At 45.4% G+C, this 27,500-nt stretch overlaps 1 protein-coding gene across 1 annotated transcript in view; it reads right to left on the reverse strand.

Moving 5' to 3' along the window:
* Positions 1-27,500, reverse strand: part of eng (endoglin) — a 73,881-nt gene that overhangs the window by 38,718 nt on the left and 7,663 nt on the right. Inside the window, exon 3 of the mRNA XM_076283461.1 lies at positions 3,749-3,912. Within this exon, the coding sequence (XP_076139576.1) occupies positions 3,749-3,912 (164 nt within the window). The remainder of the gene's footprint in view (positions 1-3,748; positions 3,913-27,500) is intronic.

Consider the following 27,500-nt stretch of genomic DNA (forward strand, 5'->3'; position numbering starts at 1 on the left):
TTTACTGTTTCTCTCTCTCTCTCCTCCACTTTCTCCCTTTCCCTCTCTCTCCTCTAAGATAGAGGAGCATAGAGAAAGAGAAAGGGAGAGAGAGAGAAAGGGGAGGATAGGGAAGGAGGGTTGGAGAGAGGGGGAAGTGGGAGAGAGAGAGAAGGAGGGAGAGAAGCACTGTTCTTTATTTCATTTCTTTCATTCAAGACAATAGATTTCAGCTTGGCTGTGTTTTTCCCATTGCCCTCCTCCACGTCAGTGGGCAGAGAGTTGCCTTAGAAGGAAAAACATTGAGAAACTTTGGCTGTACTTTTCCATCGACTGACCCGGCACAGGACGAGCTTCTCTGTTCCATCAATATATCAGAGGTGAGGACAGTGTGCATCTGCACACACCCAATGGGCCAGATATAGAAATGCCAATAAAAAACTCTCTCACATGCAGCTCGTCCTGATAACTCACACTTGCTCTGCCCACACTGCTGCCCACTATGCCAGGCCATGTCCAGCCAGTAGAAATTGACACGGCGGCTGCTAGCTGCCCGCTTTGCTGACCCACGTTTCCGTCGTATTTATCAATCGTTCAATCCTTAGTGTAAACTGCGCCTTTCTCTGCCTTTCTCCGCCCATAAACGCAATTTACGAACGTCCACAACTTAATGGCAGCGCAGTTGAATGAAGTTAATTAACTGATGACAACATTAAAAAGAATCAAACGTTTAGCGATCATGAAATAATACCATACATGATAAGATGTCAACAAGCAGGGAGATAATGATGATCAGTAGTTCTACTCAAACTATTTTTTTGCATGTAGGCTATGGAGGATTGGTCAAATCTAGCAAGTAGGAAAGTTTAAGTGAATGACGTGAAAGTGAAAGTAAGACATTCAAGGCCAACAAAAGTTAATGTTGCTTTTGATAGTACAAAGACTTACAAAACTGGTGCTCTAAATAGCGATTCTGTTGTCTTTGAAAGGTTCTCTTATTGACACATTGAACTGCAATTTGGATTAACACCTGCTTTTACAAGGTGGAAGAATTTAGGCACAGAATAGACGTGCGCTTTCAGGAGCAGTCTTTGTACATACCGCGGAATACATAATTAGGCACTCTTTACTCTTCCCTTCCCATCATTTTACGCTAAACTCCCAATTTCCCCTGGATCCTCCCATGAATGCATATGCATGACATGAAAAACGCAATCTGCCACTTTCAGCTCCCGCGACGGGCAGTTTGCCCTTTTACATCATTGTGGCCTGTTTGTACATACCTCGCAATGATTTTACACGCACATTGCGAAACAAATACGCCTGAAGTGGGCGCAAAAGCGTTAGTCCATCTGGCCCTGAATCTCTTAACACACGTGTGTGTATACTGAATCTCTTAACACACGTGTGTAAATACTGAATCTCTTAACACACGTGTGTGTATACTGAATCTCTTAACACACGTGTGTGTGTACTGAATCTCCGGAGAGACCGTCCTCAGCTTTTCTTTCCCACTGGCATAGATTAACACACACAGCAGGGATGACCCAGTAGTTCAAGACATCTTCAGCACTAAAACACACACGTGTGTTTGTGTGTGTGTATGTGTGTGTGTGTGTGTGTGTGTGTGTGTGTGTGTGTGTGTGTGTGTGTGTATGTGTGTGTGTTTGTGAGAGAGAGAGAGGGGGAGAGATGTAGATAGAGACCGAGTGTGTGTGTGTTTGTGTGTGTGTGTGTGTGTATTTGTGTGTGTGTGTGTGTGTGTGTTTGTGTGTGTGTGTGTTTGAGAGAGAGAGAGGGGGGAGAGATGTAGATAGAGAAAGAGAACACTGGTCATCTGGTACCAATCAGTCTCGTCCCACGAGCCGGTCCTTCCCCCCCCCCCCCCACACACACACACACACACACACACGCACACACACACACACACACACACACACACACACTCTCTCATCCCACGGGCCGGTCCTTCCTCAAGGGGAGGCCTGATGTGCTGGTCGCACTCCAAGAGCACACAGCCCGGGGGTCAACATGTGCAAATCATTATCAGCATTAATGTTTTCTTTTCATTTCACCAGACCACAAGAGGATTAGCAACAAACACGGACCTCTATACAGCCCGAGCAACCACATGCAAGGCTAGCCAAAACGTATACACAACACACAATACACATCCACGCACGGGCATAGCAAGCCAAGACGTACACACACTCAACACACACCCAAACAGAAACGTGTGGGTGTTCAAAAGGGCAAATCCATAAGGCACTGGAGCAGAGCAAGCATAGGGGCATATGGAGCAGAGGATTAATATGTTGTGAAGAAAATAAAGAATTGTGAAATGTTGACGGTTATTAAATATCTGACCACAGGGAGGAGTCTTGAAAAGTGATTTCTTTCTTTCTTTCTTATTTTATTCATTTTTCTTTCAGCTACGCAGCATAAACTGTGCAAGAACTGCCAGCAGTTGTAACATTCTCTAAGGGCGCTCTGTCATTAAGTCAAGGAAGTAAATAATGTAGAAAAAAGTATAATTTCCTGAAAGCAGAGATCCCGAGGATTCTCAAGAGTCTCCAGAACTGCAACTTCTAAATTCAAGTATTGAAGAATGATTAATATGAAGAATGAAACTATTTCACAACAACCTTCAATGCCAATGAGTCCTGCACAAACACGTCGGGGCCAGACACACACACACACACACACACACACACACACACACATACACACACAGGTACAGGCCAGTCCAGATGCACAAACGCCAGAGCCTTCGGGGCCAGTCCAGATAAACTACTGATTTCTTGCCAACACACAATGACCACTTCATTACAGTCACTTGCTTTTCCTCAGCAAGTTCACAGCAGCAGACAAGATATGTTAGACTTTACACACAGGTACAGCGCTCCTGCACACACACACACACACACACAGGTACAGGGCCTCATGTGTAACACTGCGTAAGACTTTACACACAGGTAGAGCGCTCCTGCACACACACACACACACACACACACACACACACACACACAGGTACAACGCTCCTGCGCACACACACACACACACACAGGTACAGCGCTCCTGTGCACACACACACACACACACACACACAGGTACAGCGCTCCTGTGCACACACACAGACACACACACACACACAGGTACAGAGCCCCGTGTGTAACAGTGCAAAGCTGCAACATCCATGAGTGTTTGTGTTGGACTTGTGACGTGCCAAATTTGATTGAAAGGCGGTTTACCTTGGGGGGGGGGGGGGGGGGGGCTTATGACGTGTCTGGAGTGAATGACAGATTTGATTGATTGACAGGCGGTTTACCTGGGGTGACTTGTGACGTGTCTGGAGTGAATGACAGATTTGATTGATTGACAGGCGGTTTACCTGGGGTGACTTGTGACGTGTCTGGAGTGAATGACAGATTTGATTGATTGACAGGCGGTTTACCTGGGGTGGCTTGTGACATGCATGGAGTGAATGACAGATTTGATTGATTGACAGGTGGTTTACCTGGGGTGGCTTGTGACGTGTCTGGAGTGAATGACAGATTTGATTGATTGACAGGCAGTTTACCTGGGGTGACTTGTGACGTGCATGGAGTGAATGACAGATTTGATTGATTGACAGGCGGTTTACCTGGGATGACTTGTGACGTGCATGGAGTGAATGACAGATTTGATTGATTGACAGGCGGTTTACCTGGGATGGCTTGTGACGTACATGGAGTGAATGACAGATTTGAATGATTGACAGGCGGTTTACCTGGGATGGCTTGGTGAAGTCCAGGTGGAGCATGTGAATCTGCAGCTCGTCTGTGCCGTTGTGGAGGACGAAGCTGCTGGAGCAACCCTGGGGCTTGCGCTCCACACTGATCCAGTTGCTCGTGTCCCCTGGGAGGTCAAAGAGGCTACACGCCGAACTGGGATCTGAGGGACCACACACACACACACACACACACATGTCAGTCCAGGTGCAATATGATGAAGAAGTAATGCAACCTGTACATGGAAGGAAGAGTGGATGCTGCTGTTTCATTACATTACATTACATTACATTACATTTGGTTGACGCATTTTTAACCAAAGCGACTAACAACATGGTAAACAGTTTAAGTTTTAGAGCAATTCTCTCAACAATTTTAGAACAATTTAAAACGGTAGAGAACAGTAAGAATAAGTGCATTAGTGAGTGCTGTTTTTAAACAGTTGAGTGTCAGTTCAAGACGGGTGGTAAGTGCTAGGATCAGCAAGACTTGTTGTAAGTAGTGCTATGAGAGGAGATGTTCTCTAAAGAGCTGGGTCTTCAGGAGTTTTTTGAAGATGTTGAGGGATGTAATGTGAGGGATGTAAAGAGCTAGACATCGTTCGTCTGAGGAGCACAACGCGACGCCGACGGATTTAACGTTTCTGGCAGCTGAGAGAAGCTGGCTTCCATTGAAAATGAATGACTTCCTGACTCTTTGGAAGCTCAAGTCGGCGGCGGTGTACGTACAGTTAGCATGTGCTATGCTCCTAATACACTGGAGAACAGCTTCATTAGCATGTACTATGTTCCTAATACACTGGAGAACAGCTTCATTAGCATGTGCTATGCGCTAATACACTGGAAAACAGCTTCATTAGCGTGCAATGCTGCTAATACACTGGAGAACAACTTCATTAGCATGTGCTATGCTCCTAATACACTGGAGAACAGCTTCATTAGTATGTGATGCTCCTAATACACTGTATGAAGAACAGCTTCATTATCATGTGCTATGGTGCTAATACCCTGTATGGACAACAGCTTCATTAGCATGTGCTATGCTCCTAATGCACATAATGGACAACAGCTTCATTAGCATGTGCTATGCTCCTAATACACTGGAGAACAGCTTCATTAGCATGTGCTATGCTCCTAATACACTGTATATGTGCTATGCTCCTTATACACTGGAGAACAGCTTCATTAGTATGTGATGCTCCTAATGCACTGTATGAAGAACAGCTTCATTATCATGTGCTATGCTCCTAATGCACTGTATGGACAACAGCTTCATTACCATGTGCTATGCTGCTAATATACTGTATGGACAACAGCTTCATTAGCATGTGCTATGCTCCTAATACACTGGAGAACAGCTTCATTAGCATGTGCTATGCTCCTAATACACTGTATATGTGCTATGCTCCTTATACACTGGAGAACAGCTTCATTAGCATGTGATGCTCCTAATGCACTGTATGAAGAACAGCTTCATTATCATGTGCTATGCTCCTAATGCACTGTATATGTGCTATGCTCCTAATACACTGGAGAACAGCTTCATTAGCATGTGCTATGCTGCTAATACACTGTATATGTGCTATGCTCCTAATACACTAATCTCTCTTTATTTACGTTATTTTTGATAGTTTTCGTGTTATTCTCTTAGTCCTTTTTACTGCTTTCAAGTCGGCTGATGTTGTTAACGTCTGTCCATTGGGAGCTTGCTATGGCTAGCTTTTGCCCTGGGCCTCTTACATCCTTCCCATCCATCTGTGAGCCGGTGCTGCACTTCACTGTCTGGTCGAGGGGATTTCTCGGGGCAACAGCTGGGAGCTCTGAGAAAGATCTGCTGAGGCCGCCGAGCTGTTTCCGACCAGTGAGCTGCCATGCCAACTGCCTGGAGTCTGGATTGAGCAGACTAACGTTAACGTTAACATTGAAGAACTCTGCATTACGGACCAACAAACGGTCGCTGTTAAAAGTCCACCGAGTTGCTGATCTACAAGATCGCCCATGACTTCGGACTGTTATGCTTCCAGTGATATCCAGACTATAACAAGGCCTAATGTTAACGTTCACGTTATCTCCAGACTGCCAGTGAGTGTAAAGAACTTTGTTGGCGTTGCATGCATCGGTTGTGGAGACACAGCTGTGCGCAGTTTCACGCGAGTCATCATTGCCCTTGGACATTTTCAGCCGGTTGGAAATTGGACTAATTATAGTGCATGAAAATGCACTGTACTGTTCTTCCTAGGCATTTTCTTCTTATTCTTCTTCTTCTAACGCAGTTAATGCAGCTTCAACCGTTTAACGTAGAAACTTCATTCAAACATTGACGCGTAGGTCTTAATTAGGACATGTGGGCTTTGTATTTTTCAACTTTGTAACTTTTATACTTTTTAAACTATTAATTAAAAACTATCAAAATTTCCCCATTGACTTAACATTGCCCTTTATGACATCACAGCAATTAGAATCCTATGGCAGGTGTTCGGGCCAGCTGCATCAACTACCATTCTCAGGCTTTAAGCATACAAACTGGCCCTATACTATTAAGACTACACACCCTATTCAACTGCTTCCTCTGCCAAAAACTGTTTCAAAATAAAAGTCCTCACTACAATATTTCACTGTTAAACAATTTAACCCTTTAAACTACTTAACTTTTTAACTGTTTAGCCATTGTAACTGTTACTTGTCATCAACTATGACTCCTACCCACTGTAGCTAGTTAGCATGGTTAGCATAGATAGCATGCTAGTATGTTAACATGCTAGTTAGCATTTTTAGCAAAACTGCTAAAAATGATTAGCTAAGTTAGCCAAGTCACATGGCTAACATAGTTAGCATGCTAGCATGTTAATATGCTAGTTAGCATTTTTAGCAAAACTGCTAAAAACAATTAGCTAAGTTAGCTAAGTAACATGGTTAGCATAGTTAGCATGCTAGCATGTTAGCATGCTAGTTAGCATAGTTAACATAACTGTTAAAAATGATTAGCTAAGTTAGATAAGTAACATGGTTAATATAGTTAGCATGTTAACATGCTAGTTAGCATTTTTAGCAAAACTGCTAAAAATGATTAGCTAAGTTAGCTAAGTAACATGGTTAGCATAGTTAGCATGCTAACATGTTAGTTAGCATAACTACTAAATATGAAAACATTAGCTAAGTTAACTAAGTTAAGTAACTTGGTTAACATTATTATCTTTGATAACATAGTTAGCATAACTGCTAGCAAACATTAGAGCCATTCCAACTGTCAGTTATCATCAATTATCTACCTAAATAATTTAACCATTTAAATTATCCATCTATTTAACCGTTCAATCATTCCAACTATATTAAACCTTATCTACCAAGCAAATCATTTAACTATATAAACTATCCACCTATTTAACTGTTAAGTCATTCCAACTATGTTAAACCTCATCTACCTAGCAACCAATATAGTTTGTTTTTACTCTGTATGATATTTTACATCATATTTTTTGCATTTTCATGCACTGTATTTCCTTCAGGAAATGCTTTTCTAGTTTTATTTTACATTTTTATTTCTTTTATTTATTAATTTGTTTGTTGTCTGTCTTGTATGTCTTGGTGTCACGGGTAGCTGGCGACTACGCCGCTGACTACGCCGCTCCGTCTGCTATTGTCTTTGTTAGTCTATGTGTCAATGACAATGTCTTAGCCTATATGTGGAGCGCTTTGGGTTGCGTTAAATGCGCTATACAAATAAAACTGACTTGACTTGACTTGAGAACAGCTTCATTAGCATGTGCTATGCTCCTAATACACTGGGGAAGCGTGGATGCTGGTTCAGTATCACATGTTGTATAAAAGGGCAGAGTGTTGTGAATGTTTATATGTATGTATGTGAACAGAGGAGTGTGTGTGTGTGTGTGTGTACTGTGGTAGGAAATGGGGAAGGGAAGAGAGAACGACAGTCTGGTGTACATGTAGTCTGAGAGACCCAGACAAACAGAGTCTTGCCTAAAATCTGCTGAAACCATTTATTTTTCAGTTTTTTATTATGCCGCCTCACACACACACACACACACACACACACACACACCAACCCTCACAGCACATACCCCAAGCGGCATCCTGTCAGTGGCCAATAAATACTCCCCACAAGTAAACTGTGTCCTTCCTGAGGAAGAACGGGTCAGGTAGTGCTTCCTATGCCATTAGCAGCGGCCATGCTCCCGCCCAATCACGGCACGGCATGTCGACAGATGGAGCGCCTGATTGGCTCCGTGTCTGGGGCTCGTGGCGTCAACCATTGGCTGGCACCGCAGACACACACACACACACACACACACACACACACACACACACACACAGACACACACACACACACAGACACACACATACGCACACACGGCTGGCTGGCACCGCAGACTCAGGGTCTGGATATCCAAAGCCAGCCAGCCGTGTATGTGTGTGTCTGTGTCTGTGTGTGTGTGTGTGTGTGTGTGTGTGTGTGTGTGTGTGTGTGTGTGTGTGTGTGTGTGTGTGAGGGCAGGAGAGAACAGGAGAGAGGAAGAGATTGAGAAGAGAAAAGGAGAGAGGAGAGGAGAGGAGAGGAGAAGAGGAGAGGAGAGAAGAGGAGGAGAGGAGAGGAGAGAAGAGGAGGAGAGGAGAGGTGAAAATAGAGTTAGGAGATGAGAGAAATGAGGAGAGAAAAGGGAAGCACATGTGAGATGAGAAGAGAGGAGAGATAAAGAAAGCAGATGAGAGAAGAACAGGGAGGAGTGGAGAGTGGAGGATATGAGAGAAGAACAGGGAGAAGTGAAGAGTGGAGAGGAGGATATGAGAGGAGAACAGGGAGGAGTGAAGAGTGGAGGATATGAGAGAAGAACAGGGAGAAGTGAAGAGTGGAGAGGAGGATATGAGAGGAGAACAGGGAGGAGTGAAGAGTGGAGGATATGAGAGAAGAACAGGGAGAAGTGAAGAGTGGAGAGGAGGATATGAGAGAAGAACAGGGAGGAGTGAAGAGTGGAGGATATGAGAGAAGAACAGGGAGAAGTGAAGAGTGGAGGATATGAGAGAAGAACAGGGAGGAGTGGAGAGTGGATGATATGAGAGAAGAACAGGGAGAAGTGAAGAGTGGAGGATATGAGAGAAGAACAGGGAGGAGTGGAGAGTGGAGAGGAGGATATGAGAGGAGAACGGAGGAGTGAAGAGTGGAGGATATGAGAGGAGAACAGGGATGAGTGAAGAGTGGAGGATATGAGAGAAGAACAGGGAGGAGTGGAGAGGAGGATATGAGAGGAGAACGGAGGAGTGGAGAGTGGAGGATATGAGAGGAGAACAGGGAGGAGTGAGGAGAATAGAGAGAAAAGAGGAGAGGAGTTAAGGAAAGAGGAGAAGAGAAGAGAGGAGAGGAGAGGGAGAGGCAAAAAAGAAGAGAGAAGAAAAGGTGGTTTCAGACAACGTCCCTATCCTGCTGTGCTCGTTCAACAGCACTAATGTGGTCAAACACCCATACATCACACACACACACTCAAACATCACACACACACCACAGCTCATCTGGCACACAGCCAACTGGACGTTCAACAGCACTAATGTGTTAGGGAAAACACTCACACACACACACACACACACACACACACACACACACACACACACACTCAAACATCACACACACACCTCAGCTCATCTGGCATGTAGTCAACTGGACGTTCAACTTGACGTTTAAATGTGTAAATGCTGAATATGGGCGGGCTGGCACTGACCACTTCACCTAGAGTGCTAAAGAAAGTGAGAAACTGACCTGTGTCCACTGCATCTGAGCATCCAGGATATTTACACCTTTCACCCTGAACGAACATGTGAAGTAAATTGGACTGGTAGTTTTGAGGTGATGTGAGCGAACACACAGACACACACACACACACACAGACACACACACACACACAGATACACACACACACACACAGACACACACACACACACACACACACACACACACACACACAGTCTGTTTGTCCGAAGCAGAGGTATGTGGGCTCTGCACACCGCCCTGGTTCAATCAAAACCAGAGATGGTAAAACATCCACTTGGACTCGCTGGACATTAATCAGGCTGACAGCGCAGCGTATGTTTGGATGGCGCGCTAGGGCATCCTCTCTGTGTGGCATTCGGACGCTGTTTGGATGATGCGTGTGGGCATCCTCTCTGTGTGGCGGACGCTGCTGCCCGATCCTTTAAGCTTCGGCTCCCCTGCATGGGCCCGTCGTGGAGAGAACCAGGGGGCGAAACAGGAAACAACAACAGCAGGAAATGCCATGTTTAGTCGACGGGGCTCAGTGATGACGGAGTATCCTGGAGAAGGTCCAGTCACGACGCGTCGCAAGAGGGGCATTCACAAAACATGTCTCTAATTAAAAAAAAACATAATGCTCTCTATCTCCCCCTCCCTCCCTCTCTCTCTCTCTCTCTCTCTCTCTCTCCCTCCCTCCCTCTCTCTCTCTCTCCCTCCCTCTCTCTCTCCATCTCTCTCTCTCTCCCTCTCTCTCTACCTAACACACACACACACTCCCCCCCTCTTTCTTCACTGACTCATGTCTAGACTTTGTCAGGGAAAATTACACAAGCGTCAGTGTCCATCCAGATAAACCCCTCTCTCCCCTCCCCTGGTCTGCAGCTGTTGGTCAGGCCAGCGTAAATGATGCCGGTGGTGGTCACACAGGAAATCACGGATGCCTCCCCAGCAAACTATGTATGAGTGGCGTGGGAGTGGAGGAGCCCTCGGCCATACTGCCCGGCCCCCACGGCCCCCGGGCCCAGGAAATAGCGCCGGCCAGGCTAAGCACTTGAGTGCTAAATGAGCTATGCACTATGCACGCAGCAGATTCCCCCTGCTCCTTATCGGCCCTTTATCAGGGGCCATCAATTCTGCTCTCTCCATGCAAACAAATCCCGGGGGGTTGTGTGTGTGTGTGTGTGTGTGTGTGTGTGTGTGTGTGTGTGTGTGTGCTAGGGGGGTTGAGAGCTTGAGTGTGTGTGTGTATGTGTGTGTGGGGGGGGGCTGGGAAATCATGATGGGAGTAATTCATGTTCTTTGGTGCCAGTCGGCGTGTTTAACACGATATGCTGACTAACCCGAACATAGAACACATTTGTTCAGCCGGTCGCTGAAAAGAGTTCTCACTCCTCTCTGGAGTTTCTCTTATTTTAACACTTGTTTTCAGTCTTGATTTTTTATCTCCCTCTTTCTCTGACTCTCTCTCTCTTTATCTCTCCCTCTCTTTCTCCCTCTCTCTCTCTTTCTCTGATTCTCCATACATTTCTCCCTCTCTTTATCTCTCTCTCTTTATCTCTCCCTCTCTTTCTCCCTATCTCTCTCTTTCTCTGATTCTCCATATATTCTCCCTCTCTTTCTCTCTCCCTCTTTCTCCCTCTCTCTCTCTGTCTCTCTCCCTCTTTCTCCCTCTCCCTCTCTCTCTCCCTTTCTCTGTCTTTCTCTCTCTTGTATCTGCTCCACTCTGAGACCTCTGCTGGACGGGCCAAAGTAAACGTGTGACCGAGGCGCTGCTGACGGACTGACGGCCAGATTACTCAGCGCTGAAAAGCTCCAGATCCGCCACAGCGCCGCTCGATGACACGGCGGGTCAAAGGTCATGCCATCCTATTGTAACAGGGGGCACGCTGGCCACTCTCAAGGACTTTGGGAAATGCCCGCACATAATGAGCGAGAGCTTGAAGAGTGTGTGTCACTAGAAGTGCGGTCCAGTGCGGGTGGAATGATGAACAGGAAGGAAAAAGCCCAGAGATTGACCAATGCTGTCGGACGACTCATAAGCCATCCCCACAGGACAAGCTGTTTCTCCTCAGCAGGGCTTGCCCAACACACACACTTCCAGGAATAGGAAGGTAGATGTATTTCCAGAGAAGTGGCAGCAGGGGGAATTCCAACTAAACACTGTGTGCTAAAGATCTACCAAGGTCATGGATGGATTCTGTAGGTCAAAGGCAGCATTGGCAAAGAAAACACAAACGCCTAAAAATATTGCATGAGGGCGGCTGAGATGAGATGAGTATGGAGAAGAGGTCACACACACATACACACACACACACACACAAGAAATCAGGAGAGAGAAAGACAGAGATACAATATATTGATTTAGGGGAGAGAGAGAGTGTGTGTGTGTGGGGGGGTGATGTTGGAGAGAACAACAGAGTGAAAGCAGGAGAGAGAGAAAGATGAAAAGTGAAGTCTGTGAATATCTCTCTCCTTCTCTCTCTCCTTCTCTCTCTCCCTCTCTCTCTCTCTCTCCCTCTCTCTCTCCCTCTCTCTCTTCTTCTCTCTCTCTCTCCCTCTCTCCCTCTCTCTCTCTCTCCCTCTCTCCCTCCTTCTCTCTCTCCCTCTCTCTCTCTCTCCTTCTCTCTCTCCCTCTCTCTCTCCCTCTCTCTCCTTCTCTCTCTCCCTCTCTCTCCCTCTCTCTCTCCTTCTCTCTCTCTCTCTCTCTCTCTCCCTCTCTCTCTCCTTCTCTCTCTCCCTCTCTCTCTCCTTCTCTCTCTCTCTCCCTCTCTCTCTCCTTCTCTCTCTCCCTCTCTCTCTCCTTCTCTCTCTCCTTCTCTCTCTCCCTCTCTCTCTCTCCCTCTCTCTCTCTCTCTCCTTCTCTCTCTCCTTCTCTCTCTCTCTCTCTCTCCTTCTCTCTCTCCCTCTCTCTCTCTCTCCTCAAGTTATTACTGCCCTTTCTGTTCCTTTTTTCATTATTTCTTTTCTCTTTAAATCAATATCAATGTAAAGTTGGTTCATTACATATCATACCTGTAACTTTGGCAACAATGACTATTCGTTCATGCCAATAAAGCAACGTTTGATTTGATTTGATTTGAGAGAGAGAGAGAGAGAATTATAATGTATAATGTAAAGTCTTATCCTACATTTATGAACTGCTTTGGCAATACAGTGGCAATACTGCTTTGGCAATACTTTGACCATTTGTCTTGCCAATAAAGCAACATTTGGGAGATGGGAGTTCAGATTTTAAAAACACTTTAAAAACCTATGGTCACTGTTCCCAGGGTGCATCTGGCCTGATCTGGCTGGGATTGGTCACTGTTCCCAGGGTGCATCTGGCCTGATCTGGCTGGGATTGGTCTCTGTTCCCAGAGTGCATCTGGCCTGATCTGGCTGTGATTGGTCACTGTTCCCAGAGTGAATCTGGCCTGATCTGGCTGGGATTGGGACCAGCAGCAGACCCAGACCCTGAGTGAGATGTAATCACGAATGTGACTTCTCAAGCTGTGTGTCTCTTATCGGACATGGCCTACTGTATGTTAACAAAAGGTGAGAGGTCACAGCCATAATTCATAAGGGTGGATGTTATCGGTCAGCAAAAAGATCCTCTCTTTCTAAATAAAAAGGACTCCAAGAACTCTGACATGAGGCGTAATACTTCCAAACGTGTCAAAGCGTCTTGAAGTGCCAGCGAAAGCCACATCCTGGAAACAGGGACTTCCTCTATTGAGTTCTGCTCGAAACCTCCGAGGAGTCAAGGGCCAGATGGGTCACTCAAAGTCCACACGTCCAGAATTAAAGCTGTTTTCTTTTACAAAATTCACAGAATGTGGACTTTTAGAGGGATTGTAATGTGGTGCTAGACTTGTAAATCTGGAATAACATCTTGTTGCTAATTTTAGCGTGGTAATTAAACTTCTAACTGTGTATAAGAAACAACGTCACCCCGGCAACTGGCTCTGTATTGATACACACACACACACACACAGACACATACATACACACACACACAGTCATTTATACTCAAGACCTTCCTCTCGCTTTCTGTCTGAGAATAGCCCCGAGGAAGTCCATTGTCTTTCCTGCCGAGAGATGGATTGTCTCAGTTGACGTTTTGTCACCTGTGGGGGTGCATTAGGAGGCGCCTCACATCTCTGATGAAACAGCAAACGGTGCTGTAAGAACAGCTACAGCTATTACAACTGCATACGGTGCTGTAAGAACAGCTACAGCTATTACAACTGCATACGGTGGTGTAAGAACAGCTACAGCTATTACAACTGCATACGGTGGTGTAAGAACAGCTACAGCTATTACAACTGCATACGGTGGTGTAAGAACAGCTACAGCTATTACAACTGCATACGGTGCTGTAAGAACAGCTACAGCTATTACAACTGCATACGGTGCTGTAAGAACAGCTACAGCTATTACAACTGCATACGGTGGTGTAAGAACAGCTACAGCTATTACAACTGCATACGGTGCTGTAAGAACAGCTACAGCTATTACAACTGCATACGGTGCTGTAAGAACAGCTACAGCTATTACAACTGCATACGGTGCTGTAAGAACAGCTACAGCTATTACAACTGCATACGGTGCTGTAAGAACAGCTACAGCTATTACAACTGCATACGGTGCTGTAAGAACAGCTACAGCTATTACAACTGCATACGGTGCTGTAAGAACAGCTACAGCTATTACAACTGCATACGGTGCTGTAAGAACAGCTACAGCTATTACAACTGCATACGGTGCTGTAAGAACAGCTACAGCTATTACAACTGCATACGGTGCTGTAAGAACAGCTACAGCTATTACAACTGCATACGGTGGTGTAAGAACAGCTACAGCTATTACAACTGCATACGGTGCTGTAAGAACAGCTACAGCTATTACAACTGCATACGGTGCTGTAAGAACAGCTACAGCTATTACAACTGCATACGGTGCTGTAAGAACAGCTACAGCTATTACAACTTTCTCTTTTCTTCTGTTCATTATTCTTCTTCTTTTCATAACTCTTCTTCTCCTACATGTAACTCTTCTCCTCTTCATAACTCTTCTCCTCTTCATAACTCTTCTCCTCTTCATAACTCTTCTCCTCTTCATAACTCTTTTCCTCTTCATAACTCTTCTCTTCATAACTCTTCTCCTCTTCATAACTCTTGATTTCTTCATAACTCTTCTCTTCATAACTCTTGATTTCTTCATAACTCTTCTTTTCATAACTCTTGATTTCTTCATAACTCTTCTCTTCATAACTCTTGATTTCTTCATAACTCTTCTTTTCATAACTCTTGATTTCTTCATAACTCTTCTCTTCATAACTCTTGATTTCTTCATAACTCTTCTCTTCATAACTCTTGATTTCTTCATAACTCTTCTTTTCATAACACTTCTTCTGTGTGCGATATATATGTGTGTGTGCTACATGTGTGTGTGTGCTACATGTGTGTGTGTGCTATATGTGTGTGTGTGATATATGTTTGTGTGCTATATGTGTGTGTGTGATATACAGTATGTGTGTGTGCTATACGTGATATACGGGGCAGCCGTGGCTCACTGGTTAGCACTCTGGACTTGTAACCGGAGGGTTGCCGGTTCGAGCCCCGACCAGTAGGCACGGCTGAAGTGCCCTTGAGCAAGGCACCTAACCCCTCACTGATCCCAGAGCGCCGCTGTTGATGCAGGCAGCTCACTGCGCCGGGATTAGTGTGTGCTTCACTTCACTGTGTGTTCACTGTGTGTTCACTGTGTGCTGAGTGTGTTTCACTAATTCAATTGGGTTAAATGCAGAGACCAAATTTCCTCACAGGATCAAAAAAGTATATATACTTATACTGATATATGTTTGTGTGTGATATATGTGTGTGTGTGCTATATGTATATGTGTGCTATACAGTGTGTGTGTGTGCTATATGTGTGTGTGTGTGATATATGTGTGTGTGTGTGAAGCTACTTTCTGGGGCAATTATATCAACAATAAAACCATGTAAAATATGTGCCGCACAAGTGAGAAGTTACTCCAAACTGCTGAATCTGGATTAGCTCTGAGTATGTGTGTGTGTGTGTGTGTGTGTGAGAGAGAGAGTGTGTGTGTGTGAGAGAGAGAGAGTGTGTGTGTATGTGTGTGTGTGTGTTTGAGTTCCAGGACAGGGCGGAGAAGCTAAACTTAGGGGCTGTAGTGTGTGTGTATGTGTGTGTGTGTGAGCTGGTCAGACTAGGCAGCCCTCAGCTCTACACACACCTATTGTCCGGCGGTTTCCGCCGCTACAGACCGAGGTCTAACCATCCAGAGGAAGATAAACAAGCTCTTATCAGCGACTCACAGAGGCCTGCAGTGTCCCCTATCCCCCCCCCTCACACACACACACACACACACACACACGCACACACACACACGCACACACTCCACCTCTCCTCCCCACTGAGCAGAAGAAACACACCCATCAGCGGTGCTCATCAGCGTGCTGTCATTTTTATTACCTGGCCAACGCCAGAGCCAGAAACGGCATGCTGGCTCAGCTCGACCCAACGCAACCGCCTGACCCAACGCAACCGCCTGACCCAGCACGACCGCCTGACCCAGCACAACCGCCTGACCCAACGCAACCGCCTGACCCAGCACAACCAGCACAACCGCCTGACCCAGCACGACCGCCTGACCCAACGCAACCGCCTGACCCAGCACAACCGCCTGACCCAGCACAACCAGCACAACCGCCTGACCCAGCACAACCGCCTGACCCAACGCAACCGCCTGACCCAACGCAACCGCCCAACCCAACGCAACCGCCTGACCCAACGCAACCGCCTGACCCAACGCAACCGCCTGACCCAACGCAACCGCCTGACCCAGCACAACCGCCTGACCCAACGCAACCGCCTGACCCAACGCAACCGCCTGACCCAGCACAACCGCCTGACCCAGCACAACCAGCACAACCGCCTGACCCAGCACGACCGCCTGACCCAACGCAACCGCCTGACCCAGCACAACCGCCTGACCCAGCACAACCGCCTGACCCAGCACAACCAGCACATCCGCCTGACCCAGCACAACCGCCTGACCCAACGCAACCGCCTGACCCAACGCAACCGCCCAACCCAACGCAACCGCCTGACCCAGCACAACCCGCCCCTCCAGTCAGATGGGCATTATTCTCTCCCAGGTCTTCGGGAAGTCGCTATCGCGGCCATCGAGGCCATCGAGGCCGCCCGCCTGTTCCCCCGCCTGGCTCTCCGCTATTGGCTCTGATGAAAACAAACAAATAAGCAACAAACAAAACAAAACAAAACAAAAACAGAAAAGCAAAGAAAATCCCGTGGGAGCCATTTGTCCAGAAATCTCAAAGTGTCCAGGCAAGCAGAGCAGCAGACTGAGAGAGTGGAGTGGAGTGGAGCGGAGCGGGGGGGGGGGGGGTTGGAGCATAGCAGCGGCGGCAGCGGCTCTCATCACTTATCCGAGGCAGGACCGGGCAGCTGTCTCTCAATTAGCCTTGCGCTGGCGGGTTGCAGGTGCCCCCCGTGGCCTCCGCGGCGCTTAGCACCTCCGCTAACCGGCATCTGCACTTATTAGCACCGCTTCTGAGAATAGCTTTTTACTGAGAGGAAAACTTTTAATGAGGCCTCAAAAAAAAGAGGGAAAAAAGGGTTCGTCTGCCTCCCCATCTCCCCCTCCCTCTCTCTCCTCTCCCTCCCTCTCTCTATCTCTCTCTCCCTCTCCTCTCCAGCTCCCCCTCTCCCCCTCCCTCTCTCTCCTCTCCCTCTCTCTATCTCTCCTCTCTCTCTCTCTCTCTCTCTCTCTCTCTCTCTCTCTCTCTCTCTCTCTCTCTCTCTCTATCTCCTCTCCAGCTCCCTCGCTTCCTCCTCTCCCACATTCACCAAGTTCACATTCCTCCACTTGCTCGGTGCGGCTAATAATCTGCGAATAAATATACAAAAACAATGGCTGGAGCGGTTCTTAAACGAGGCCATGCGAGCGCACACACCTCCAAGAGCCTATTTATCTGGCCAACGTTAATTAGTGCGGTGGCTTTGGGAGGAAGACTAATTTAGCGGAGGCTGTTCCCTGGCCACACCGAGCAGATGGAAGCTGCCTAGACGCGCTGTACACCGAACGTGGCCAATCATTCAAGTTTGATGTAGCCTCACACAACATATGCTTCGCACGGAATCAACAGAGATTACATTGTTTTTTCTGGCTGTCTGTAGTGCAGGTATAAATGACTTTGGTGAAGTCTTCCGCCATGTGAACTTCTGCCATGCGTGTCGCCATATTTTCAAATATTTTTTTTCGGGGGGAGGTGGGGGGGATTTGGGCAAAAGCTGCACTTTCTCAGAAGGGACTTGGATATTCAACTCCTCAGAAGGGACTTGCATATTCAACTCCTTAATTAGTGTCATAAAGCTTCATTTTTTATGTTTTATTTTTTCTAAATTTCCTCAGATCATGAGTCAGTGACTAAGCACTAGGGCAAAGCTGTCGAGAGCATGTGACTCCATTTATTCCCTCTTTCTTTCTCTTTCTTTCTCTTTCTCTTTCTCTTGTCTTGTCTTGTCTTGTCCTTCTCTCTATGCGTAATGAGCTACTGAACTTGGCTCAGTTCACTCCAAATGACTTGGTTTCACAGCCCATACAGTATTTCTAACTAAATTTGACACAAGTTACAGGATTCATGCAACACAAATTAAAAAGATACATTTCAACCTGCACCAAGAAACGTTTCCCTTTCACATCCACAGTGATAATACAAACAGATCGGACTACTTCACCACAGCATACATGACTGTAAAGTATAAGTAAGTATAAGTATAAGTATATATACTCTTTTTAATCCCGTGAGGGAAATTTGGTCTCTGCATTTATCCCAATCCATGAATTAGTAAAAACACACTCAGCACACAGTGAGGTGAAGCACACACAGTGAGCTGCCTGCAACAACATCGGCGCTCGGGGAGCAGTGAGGGGTTAGGTGCCTTGCTCAAGGGCACTTCAGCCGTGCCTACTGGTCGGGGCTCGAACCGGCAACCCTCCGGTTACAAGTCCGAAGCGCTAACCAGTAGGCCACGGCAACCCTCCGGTTACAAGTCCGAAGCGCTAACCAGTAGGCCACGGCTGCCCCCCAAGTAAATAAACTGATTCCCATTGATATACTATACTGTACGTGTGTCCTTTCAGAAAAGGCTCCTCAGGCTGCCGATAAGGACCCTCGTAGTGAAGGAAGCATCGGAAAGAAGAGGAGCACTGGGTGTACTAGTGTGAGGAGAGGAGCACTGGGTGTACTAGTGTGAGGAGAGGAGCACTGGGTGTACTATTGTGAGGAGAGGAGCACTGGGTGTGCTAGTGTGAGGAGAGGAGCACTGGGTGTGCTAGTGTGAGGAGAGGAGCACTGGGTGTGCTAGTGTGAGGAGAGGAGCACTGGGTGTGCTAGTGTGAGGAGAGGAGCACTGGGTGTGCTAGTGTGAGGAGAGGAGCACTGGGTGTGCTAGTGTGAGGAGAGGAGCACTGGGTGTACTAGTGTGAGGAGAGGAGCACTGGGTGTACTAGTGTGAGGAGAGGAGCACTGGGTGTACTAGTGTGAGGACTCTAGCCTGCCATTTTCAGAGTAGCGTTTCACAAAAACACAGACAAGCTTGGTGATGTTAAATGCTGCAGATGCTGCTACTCTCTGCTTCCTGGATGGTATCCACAGTAATCAATCACATGCCTCTTGTTCAGGGAAGTTGTGAAATATGAGATGAGGGTCTAGGAGGAATTATCTTGCGTTTTTCAGCTGTTTTTGTTTGTGCTGCGCTATTGTTTTCAGCATATGTTTTTACGATTTAAACTGCATCATTTTTTACAATCTGAAGTGTATAAAACTGATCTACAGTAAGATTTAAGTAAAATGGATATAGCAGAAAGTCGAGTTATTCCCAACAGAAATACTACAACACAGAGGACTCTCACCCTAAACTGCTTAAAACTCTTTTAAAACTCTCACCCTAAACTGCTTAAAACTCTTTTAAAACTCTCACCTTAAACTGTTTAAAATGCTTGGGCCCATGTGATGCCTGCTGCTCTTATGAAACACCTGCCTATACATGCCCGGGCCCATGAGATGCCTATACTGGGCCCATGGGATGCCTATACATGCCTGGGCCCATGAGATGCCTATAAATGACTGGGCCCATGAGATGCCTATACAGGCCCATGAGATGCCTATACATGCCTGGGCCCATTAGATGCCTATTCAGGCCCATGAGATGCCTATACATGGCTGGGCCCATGAGATGCCTATACTGGGCCCATGAGATGCCTATTCAGGCCCATGAGATGCCTACAGTATACTGTACATACCTGGACCCATGAGATGTTGCTTCTCTTATCCATTAAACTTCACTGCTCTCTGTGTGCTCTTGATAGAGATTTGACTCCCTCTATGTGCTTGTCTTGTTGTGTATATGTGTGTGTGTGTGTGTGTGTGTGTGTGTGTGTGTGTGTGTGTGTGTGTGTGTGTCTGTGTGTGTGTGTGTACGGTCTTGATAGAGTGATTTGACTCACTCTATGCACTTGTCTCTTAACTCTAGATTCAATATGACTGAATAGAGGTGGGTGGATTAACTCAATATGACTGAATAGAGGAGGGTGGATTAACTCTAGATTCAATATGACTGAAGAGGAGGGTGGATTAACTCTAGATTCAATATGACTGAAGAGGAGGGGGGATTAACTCTAGATTGTTGATTGAATAGAGGAGGGTGGATTAACTCTAGATTGATGACTGAATAGAGGAGGGTGGATTAACTGTAGATTTATAGCTAAGGTGAATGTAAACAAGTTTATTTGTGTACACTGTACATTTGAATTTGTTTCAATCTTAAAATATGTCAACGAGTTCAATTGCAACCCAGCTAATTTAGAGACACAGAGAGAGAGACAGAGAGAGAGAGAGAGAGAGAGACTGCAGGCAAAAAAGTTGAAGTGGCCTGGCAGAGGAAATCCTTTCTTCCTATCATCGTTAATGACTTTAACAGCCAGCACTAAAAATGCCGTTCCTTTGCCTTCTGTACAACTACAGGATAGTGCTGTTCTTATCATGCCAATTACATGGAACAAACTATTTATTTAACTACAGCTGTATTCTCTTGTCTGTCCGTGTCTGTGTGTCTGTCTGTCTGTCTGTGTGTATGTGTGTGTGTGTGTGTGTGTGTGTGTGAGTGAGTGTGTGTGTGTGTGTGTGTCTGTGTGTGTGTGTGTGTGTGTGTGTGTGTGTGTGTGTGTGTGTGTGTGTCTGTGTGTGTGTGTGTGTGTGTGTGTGTGTGTGAGTGTGTGTGTGTGTGTGTGTGTGTGTGTGTGAGTGTGTATGTGTCTGTGTGTGTCTGTGTGTGTGTGTGTGTGTGTGTGTGTGTGTGTGTGTGTGTGTGTGTGTGTGAGTGAGAAGGGAAGGACCAGCAGACGTTGCAGGGTGGATAGAGGAGGTGCTTCTCCTATGTGTATTTACAGTTCATATTGTACATTTTCTGTATTGTTTTATATAAGTATGGAGTGCTTACGCCACTGCCCCAGCCAATTTCCTGTTTGGATTGTAAAAGTTATAACTGACCTCACTTGGCTTGAGTTCACAAAAGAATTCCTCTCTTTCTCTCTCTCTCTCTCTCTCTCTCTCTCTCTATCTGTAAGTGTGTGTGTGTGTGTATGTCTGTCTCAGGGTTTCCGTTGTCCGGTAATTACCGGACATTGGCCGAAAAAAAAAATGAAATGTCCGACCAAATTAAATCTCTCCGGTCAAATTGTCCGATTTAAATTGGCTAATAATCCCGTCCTCTAACGCAATCTGAATTTCAATAAGACTTAATATGTAAGCCTATATTATACTGTACGTCCTCTGGCTATATTTTTAAATGAACAGGCTCTACCGTTTGAAAAGTAAGCTATTAAACAACACGCATAGCCGCTGCATTTCAAATAGGAAGCGCACGCTTAAAACGACCATGTTAAACAACGAACAAATGAGTGGTAACGTCTGAAGCCTCAGCTGTCCGGTCAACTCAACCACCACCAGATAAAAAGCAGAAGTGTCGGGCGTATCTGTCGGAATCAGTGACATTGGAATTGGAAGTGGAGTTGCGGGGGGTGCGGCCACTCCAATACACTGTCATTCTCCGTGTATACTGGACATGCAAAGTGTTCTTTACCCAAAGCATACAGTAGGCCTATGCATTCTCTGTCTATGATCTGCAGGGTTAGGGCCTCCTCGACGAGGCGATTACTGGTCCGCGGATCATTTCTGGCACAATTAAACAGTATCATTGAATCGCGGCCGAAAGAAAAAGAAACTAAACATTTCCCAGAATAGGAAAAATTTCTTAATTTATTGTTATCAAATAAAGAGGCATAGCATTAGGGGGTAGTGGTGTGAGCGCTCATTCTTGTGTGTGCGCATCTGTGTAAGTTAAACAGTCACCACTGGAGATAACGTGGGTAGCAGCAACAAACAACGTAGCCTTTTTAAAACAACGAACGAAGCGGACTCTTGCTGTCCATGAAAAGATACTGGCTAGATCTTGTTAGGCATGTTTAAGTTAGGCTAATGAACATGTTGCATTCTATACAGCCTGATTATTCCATTCTTTAAGCTACATAGCCTGTCTCCAGTTTTCCTCAATTTGACTAATTAAGAAGCGATAATAGGATATTTGACCGGCATATCATCAAAATGTCCGGAAAACGAAACCTCTGCCGGTCACTTTGACCGGCACCATTTTTTTCTAGCGGAAACTCTGGTCTGTCTGTATGTCTGTGTACGTGTGTGTGTGTGTGTGTTTTGATATCTGTGTACGTGTGTGTGTGTGTGTGTGTTTTGATATCTGTGTACGTGTGTGTGTACGTGTGTGTGTGTGTGTGTTTTGATATCTGTGTACGTGTGTGTGTGTGTTTTGATATCTGTGTACGTGTGTGTGTGTGTGTTTTGATATCTGTGTACGTGTGTGTGTGTGTGTGTGTGTGTTTTGATATCTGTGTGCGTGTGTGTGTGTGTTTTGATATCTCTGTGTGTGTGTGTGTGTGTGTTTTGATATCTGTGTGTGTGTGTGTGTGTGTGTATGTCTGTCTGTATGTCTGTATGTCTGTGTACGTGTGTGTGTGTGTGTGTGACAGAAGCACTCACTCTCTTTGTCTCTCTCATGAGGGTTTTTCCACTGACTGACCCCATCCCTAAGCTCAGACACACACACACGCACACACACGCCCACACACACACACGCACACACACACACACATACTCACACACACACACACACACACACCATCCCTAAGCTCAGACACACACACACACACACACACACACCCCATCCCTAAGCTCAGCCACACACACACACACACACACACACACACCCACACACACACACACGCACACACAAACGCACACACACCCCATCCCTAAGCTCAGTGGTCCGGTCCGGTCCAGTCTGCTGTGCTAAGGTCAGGTATGGTTCTATGGCAAGCCGATTGAGCATTTATTCTGATATCTTGATATCAGGCATAATTTTCATATACATGTAAGCCATTTTTGTCAACTAGTTAACTAGTAAGCCATGTTTGTGTGAACTAGTTAACTAGTGAGGGCCAAAATATGCACACTAGTTAACCTGTGGGAGCCAAAAGGCTCACTAGTTAACTAGTCAACACATTTTAGATTCACTAGTTAACTACTAAAGGCCAAAATGCATACCAGTCAGCTAGTTGAAGGCTTTTGGGTCTCACTAGTTAACTAGTGACAGCCAAAAATGTGCACATGTTTACTAGTGAAGGCAAAACACATCACTAGTTAACTAGTTGCAGTAGGTCAATGTCACTAGTTAACTAGTGAACCATAAATGGCTTACTAGCTAGCTAGGTGATGGCAGTAGGCTCACTAGTTAACTAGTTGATGCATCATTTGTCCAAACTAGTTAACTAGTGAGGTCATAAATGTATACTAGTAAACTAGTTCAAGACAAAATTCACACTAGTCAACTAGTGGCGCAGAATTCAAATTAGGAGGCAGAGAATTCTGGAAATTGAGGCTTTCTATTGGCTCCCTATGTCCAAATAGAACATGACAACCAATCACAGTACAGAATTTCACGAAATCCCACCCACAACATTTGCATGTGGCACACAAGTTAACATGCTGGCCAAAGGTATTCTAGCTAGTAAACTAGTGGCTTCAGTGTGACACTTACATGTAAACTAGTGAAGGCAGAACTGCTCACTAGTTAACTAGTGAAGACACAAATGCCCACTAGTTAACTAGTGAGGTCTACAAAGTGTCACTAGTTTACTAGTGTGCACCAAAACACCCACTAGTGAACTAGTGATGGCAATTTCCATTCGACTAGTTAACTAGTGAGGTGCAAAAAGTGTCACTAGTTTACTAGTGTGCCCCAAAATGCCCACTAGTTAACTAGTGAAGGCCATTTCAGCCCCACTAGTTAACTAGTGAGATGCCAAAATGGTCACTTGTTAACATGTAAAGGCCAAAATGCCCACTAGTTTACTAGTGAGGGTGTTGTGGGCCTTACTAGTTAACTAGTGGCATGCATATGTTGTTCACTAGTTAACTAGTTACACCTAAAAACACAAACAAGCTGACCGTTTTTGTCCACTAGTTAACTAGTGGAACAATTTAAGTCTCACTAGTTTGCATGTGTGGCAGTGAAGCAGCTCACTAGTTAACTAGTGCGCACAAGACACACACTAGTGGCTGTTTTTGGAGCTATCTAGTTCACTAGTAATGCAAAAGGTACTCTTACTAGTTAACTAGTGACAAATTGGCCTTCACTAGTTAACTAGTTGACATGTTTGGCCTCACTATTAACTTCCTTCAGTTAATGTCTACAATCTTTAGTTTTTCAGTTATTAGAAAATCGCGATAAAACTGGAGGCATTTGTATATGGTTGCCTAGCAACAAAACGTTTCAGTAACATGAACATTGATGATAGCATTGCTGATGTGGCAAGACTAGCTCAAGTGGTTAGGCAGCAGGACATCATGTGGAAGACCAGGGTTCAATTCCTTAGAAGTGCATTAAGTTTTTTTCTTGATCTTTGAGCTTTTAATTACTTTTGAAACCATGTGCAGTTAATGTGTACAATCTTTTGTTTTTCAGTTATTAATCAGAAAAGCGTGACTGAATGGATACATTTATGTCTGTGGTTGCCTAGCAACAATAAACAAAGAATAATATTAAAATCGATCCCTTGAATCTTTGGTGTGGATCACTAAGAGCTCACTTGTAAAAGCATGGGGTTTCCCTGTTATTATTAAAAACCATTTTGACAGAATATGAGATACTGCATACTGCAGGCTCTGCTTTACTATCTATACTGAAGTACCGTTGCAGAGCAGTGTGTCACTTTAGCCACTAGGGGCACCCATCAGTACCTGATCGCGAGGCTATGAACAGTAAATTTACATTTAGACTGGGTGGGATTCTTACATAATACCCACCTTCTCATTAGAATTTGCATAATAGCCGTTTCAGGCACTAGTTAACTAGTGAGCTGCTTCACTGCCACACATGCAAACTAGTGAGACTTCAATTGTTCGACTAGTTAACTAGTGGACAAAAACGGTCAGCTTGTTTCTCTTTTAAGGTGTAACTAGTTAACTAGTGAACAAAATATACATGCCACTAGTTAACTAGTAAGGCCCACAACACCCTCACTAGTAAACTAGTGGGTATTTTGGCCTTTACGTGTTAACAAGTGACCATTTTGGCATCTCACTAGTTAACTAGTGGGGCTGAAATGGCCTTCACTAGTTAACTAGTGGGCATTTTGGGGCACACTAGTAAACTAGTGACACTTTTTGCACCTCACTAGTTAACTAGTCGAATGGAAATTGCCATTACTAATTCACTAGTGGGAGTTTTGGTGCACACTAGTAAACTAGTGACACTTTTTAGACCTCACTAGTTAACTAGTGGGCATTTGTGTCTTCACTAGTTAACTAGTGAGCAGTTCTGCCTTCACTAGTTTACATGTAAGTGTCACATTGAAGCCACTAGTTTACTAGTTAAAGTTCCTTTGGCCAGCATGTTAACTTGTGTGCCACATGCAAATGTTGTGGGTGGAATTTTGTGAAATGCTGCACTGTGATTGGTTGTCATGTTCTATTTGGACATAGGGAGCCAACAGAAAGCCTAAATTTCCAAAGTATTCGCTTCGTAATTTTAATTCTGCACCACTAGCTGACTAGTGTTAATTTAGGTTTCAACTAGTGTACTAGTATACATTTATGACCTCACTAGTTAACTAGTTTGGACAAAGGATGCATCAACTAGTTAACTAGTGAGCCTGCTGCCATCACCTTGCTAGCTAGTAAGCCATTTATGGTTCACTAGTTAACTAGTGACATTGACCTACTCCAACTAGTTAACTAGTGAGGAGTTTTGTCTTCACTAGTAAACATGTGCACAACTAGTGAGACCCAAAAGCCTTCAACTAGCTGACTGGTATGCATTTTGGCCTTTACTAGTTAACTAGTGGACATTTCTGGCTCTCACTAGTTATCAAGTGAAGCTAATATGTGTTCACTAGTTAACTAGTAGGCATTTATGCTGTCACTAGTTAACTAGTGTGCACAAACATGGCTCACTAGTTAACTAGTTGACAAAAATGGCTTGCATGTTGGCCTGATATCAAGATATCAGAATAAATGCCCAAGCGGCTGGCCAAATTACATAGAAGTTAACAAGTGGGAATTTGACATTCAGTAGTCAGCTAGTAAACATTTTTGTACCTTACTAGTTGACTAGTAAAATATAGAAGTCTTTAAACTAGTTAACTAGTGCACATTTCAGTGTCCACTAGTTAACTAGTGAACATGCTGAGCATTACTAGTTAACTAGTAAGATATGAAACATATGAACTAGTTAACTAGAGAGAATTTGGGCCTTACTAGTTAACTAGTGAGCATTTTGGCTGTCACTGGTTAACTAGTTCACACAGAAATGGCTCACTAGTTAACTAGTGGACAGAAATGGCTTGCATGTACAGTACATGACAATTATGCCTGATATCAAGATATCTGAATAAATGCTCAATCGGCTTGCCATACGGTTCTGCGTGTACGCGTCTGGAGCGTCCCTCCTCTCCCTGCAGGGTCCAGCGTACGGAAGCGGCGGCGGCCGTCACACAAGAGCGGAGAGAGGTCCTCAGACGGGCAGTGATAAGGGCAGCTCTGCAGCGTTGGCCGGGTCCTTATCAGCGCAGACGGACAGCCGCTGGCACCAACACGAGCAGGCGACGCGGGGATGGCCCGTTATCTCTACGCACTGCTAATGAGCCGTCCAGGCCCACGCCACCACAGGACGCCCTCACAGACCTCCGCCGGCAGCCCCAAAGACAGGCCAACACCACCACCCCCCCCCCCCCAACATTGACTTCCAGCAGAGACTTTCTAATGTGGAGACACAGCACTCAAAAAATACTCCATAGAAATGCATGGGGCTAGTTTGTCACGCCAATATGGCCGTTGTCTACACCCCTTCCTCGGCAAAACGTCGACAGGTGAATACATTGAGCCAATCATGTGGTGTGATGTGAATACATTGAGCCAATCATATGGTGTGTTGTGAAGACATCGTGCCAATGTCTGATCTCGCCGCTGGAGCAAGATTGGTGTCGTGAAGCCTTGCGCACGCGCATTTCTGCCGAAATGGATGCCCGACGAGTGCCCAAAAAGCGTTGTCATATGGCCGCCGAGTGGAGGGACTTGCCTAAAAGGACTTCCAGTCCAGAGAAATATACACCTCAGTCCAAATGCATTACGCTTCACAAGACCAGATGCAGATTTCAGTGCTGAAAATCCTGAAAGTCTTGCAATGCTGGTCCAGTATGGATGTAACAATGAATAAAACATATTAAACGTGTATTTATGTAATGCGTCAATACAGAGGCCTCACACTGACACAGCACTAACCCTGTAGTGTCAATCATTTTCAAATAAATTTCAGCTTACAGATATTTTGAAT

Source organism: Alosa pseudoharengus, unplaced genomic scaffold (genome assembly GCF_046254945.1).
Source record: "Alosa pseudoharengus isolate Yale_2024_CS ecotype anadromous, Long Island Sound unplaced genomic scaffold, YU_APseudo_1.1 YU_APseudo_1.1_scf_14, whole genome shotgun sequence".
Taxonomy (NCBI): Eukaryota; Metazoa; Chordata; class Actinopteri; order Clupeiformes; family Clupeidae; genus Alosa; species Alosa pseudoharengus.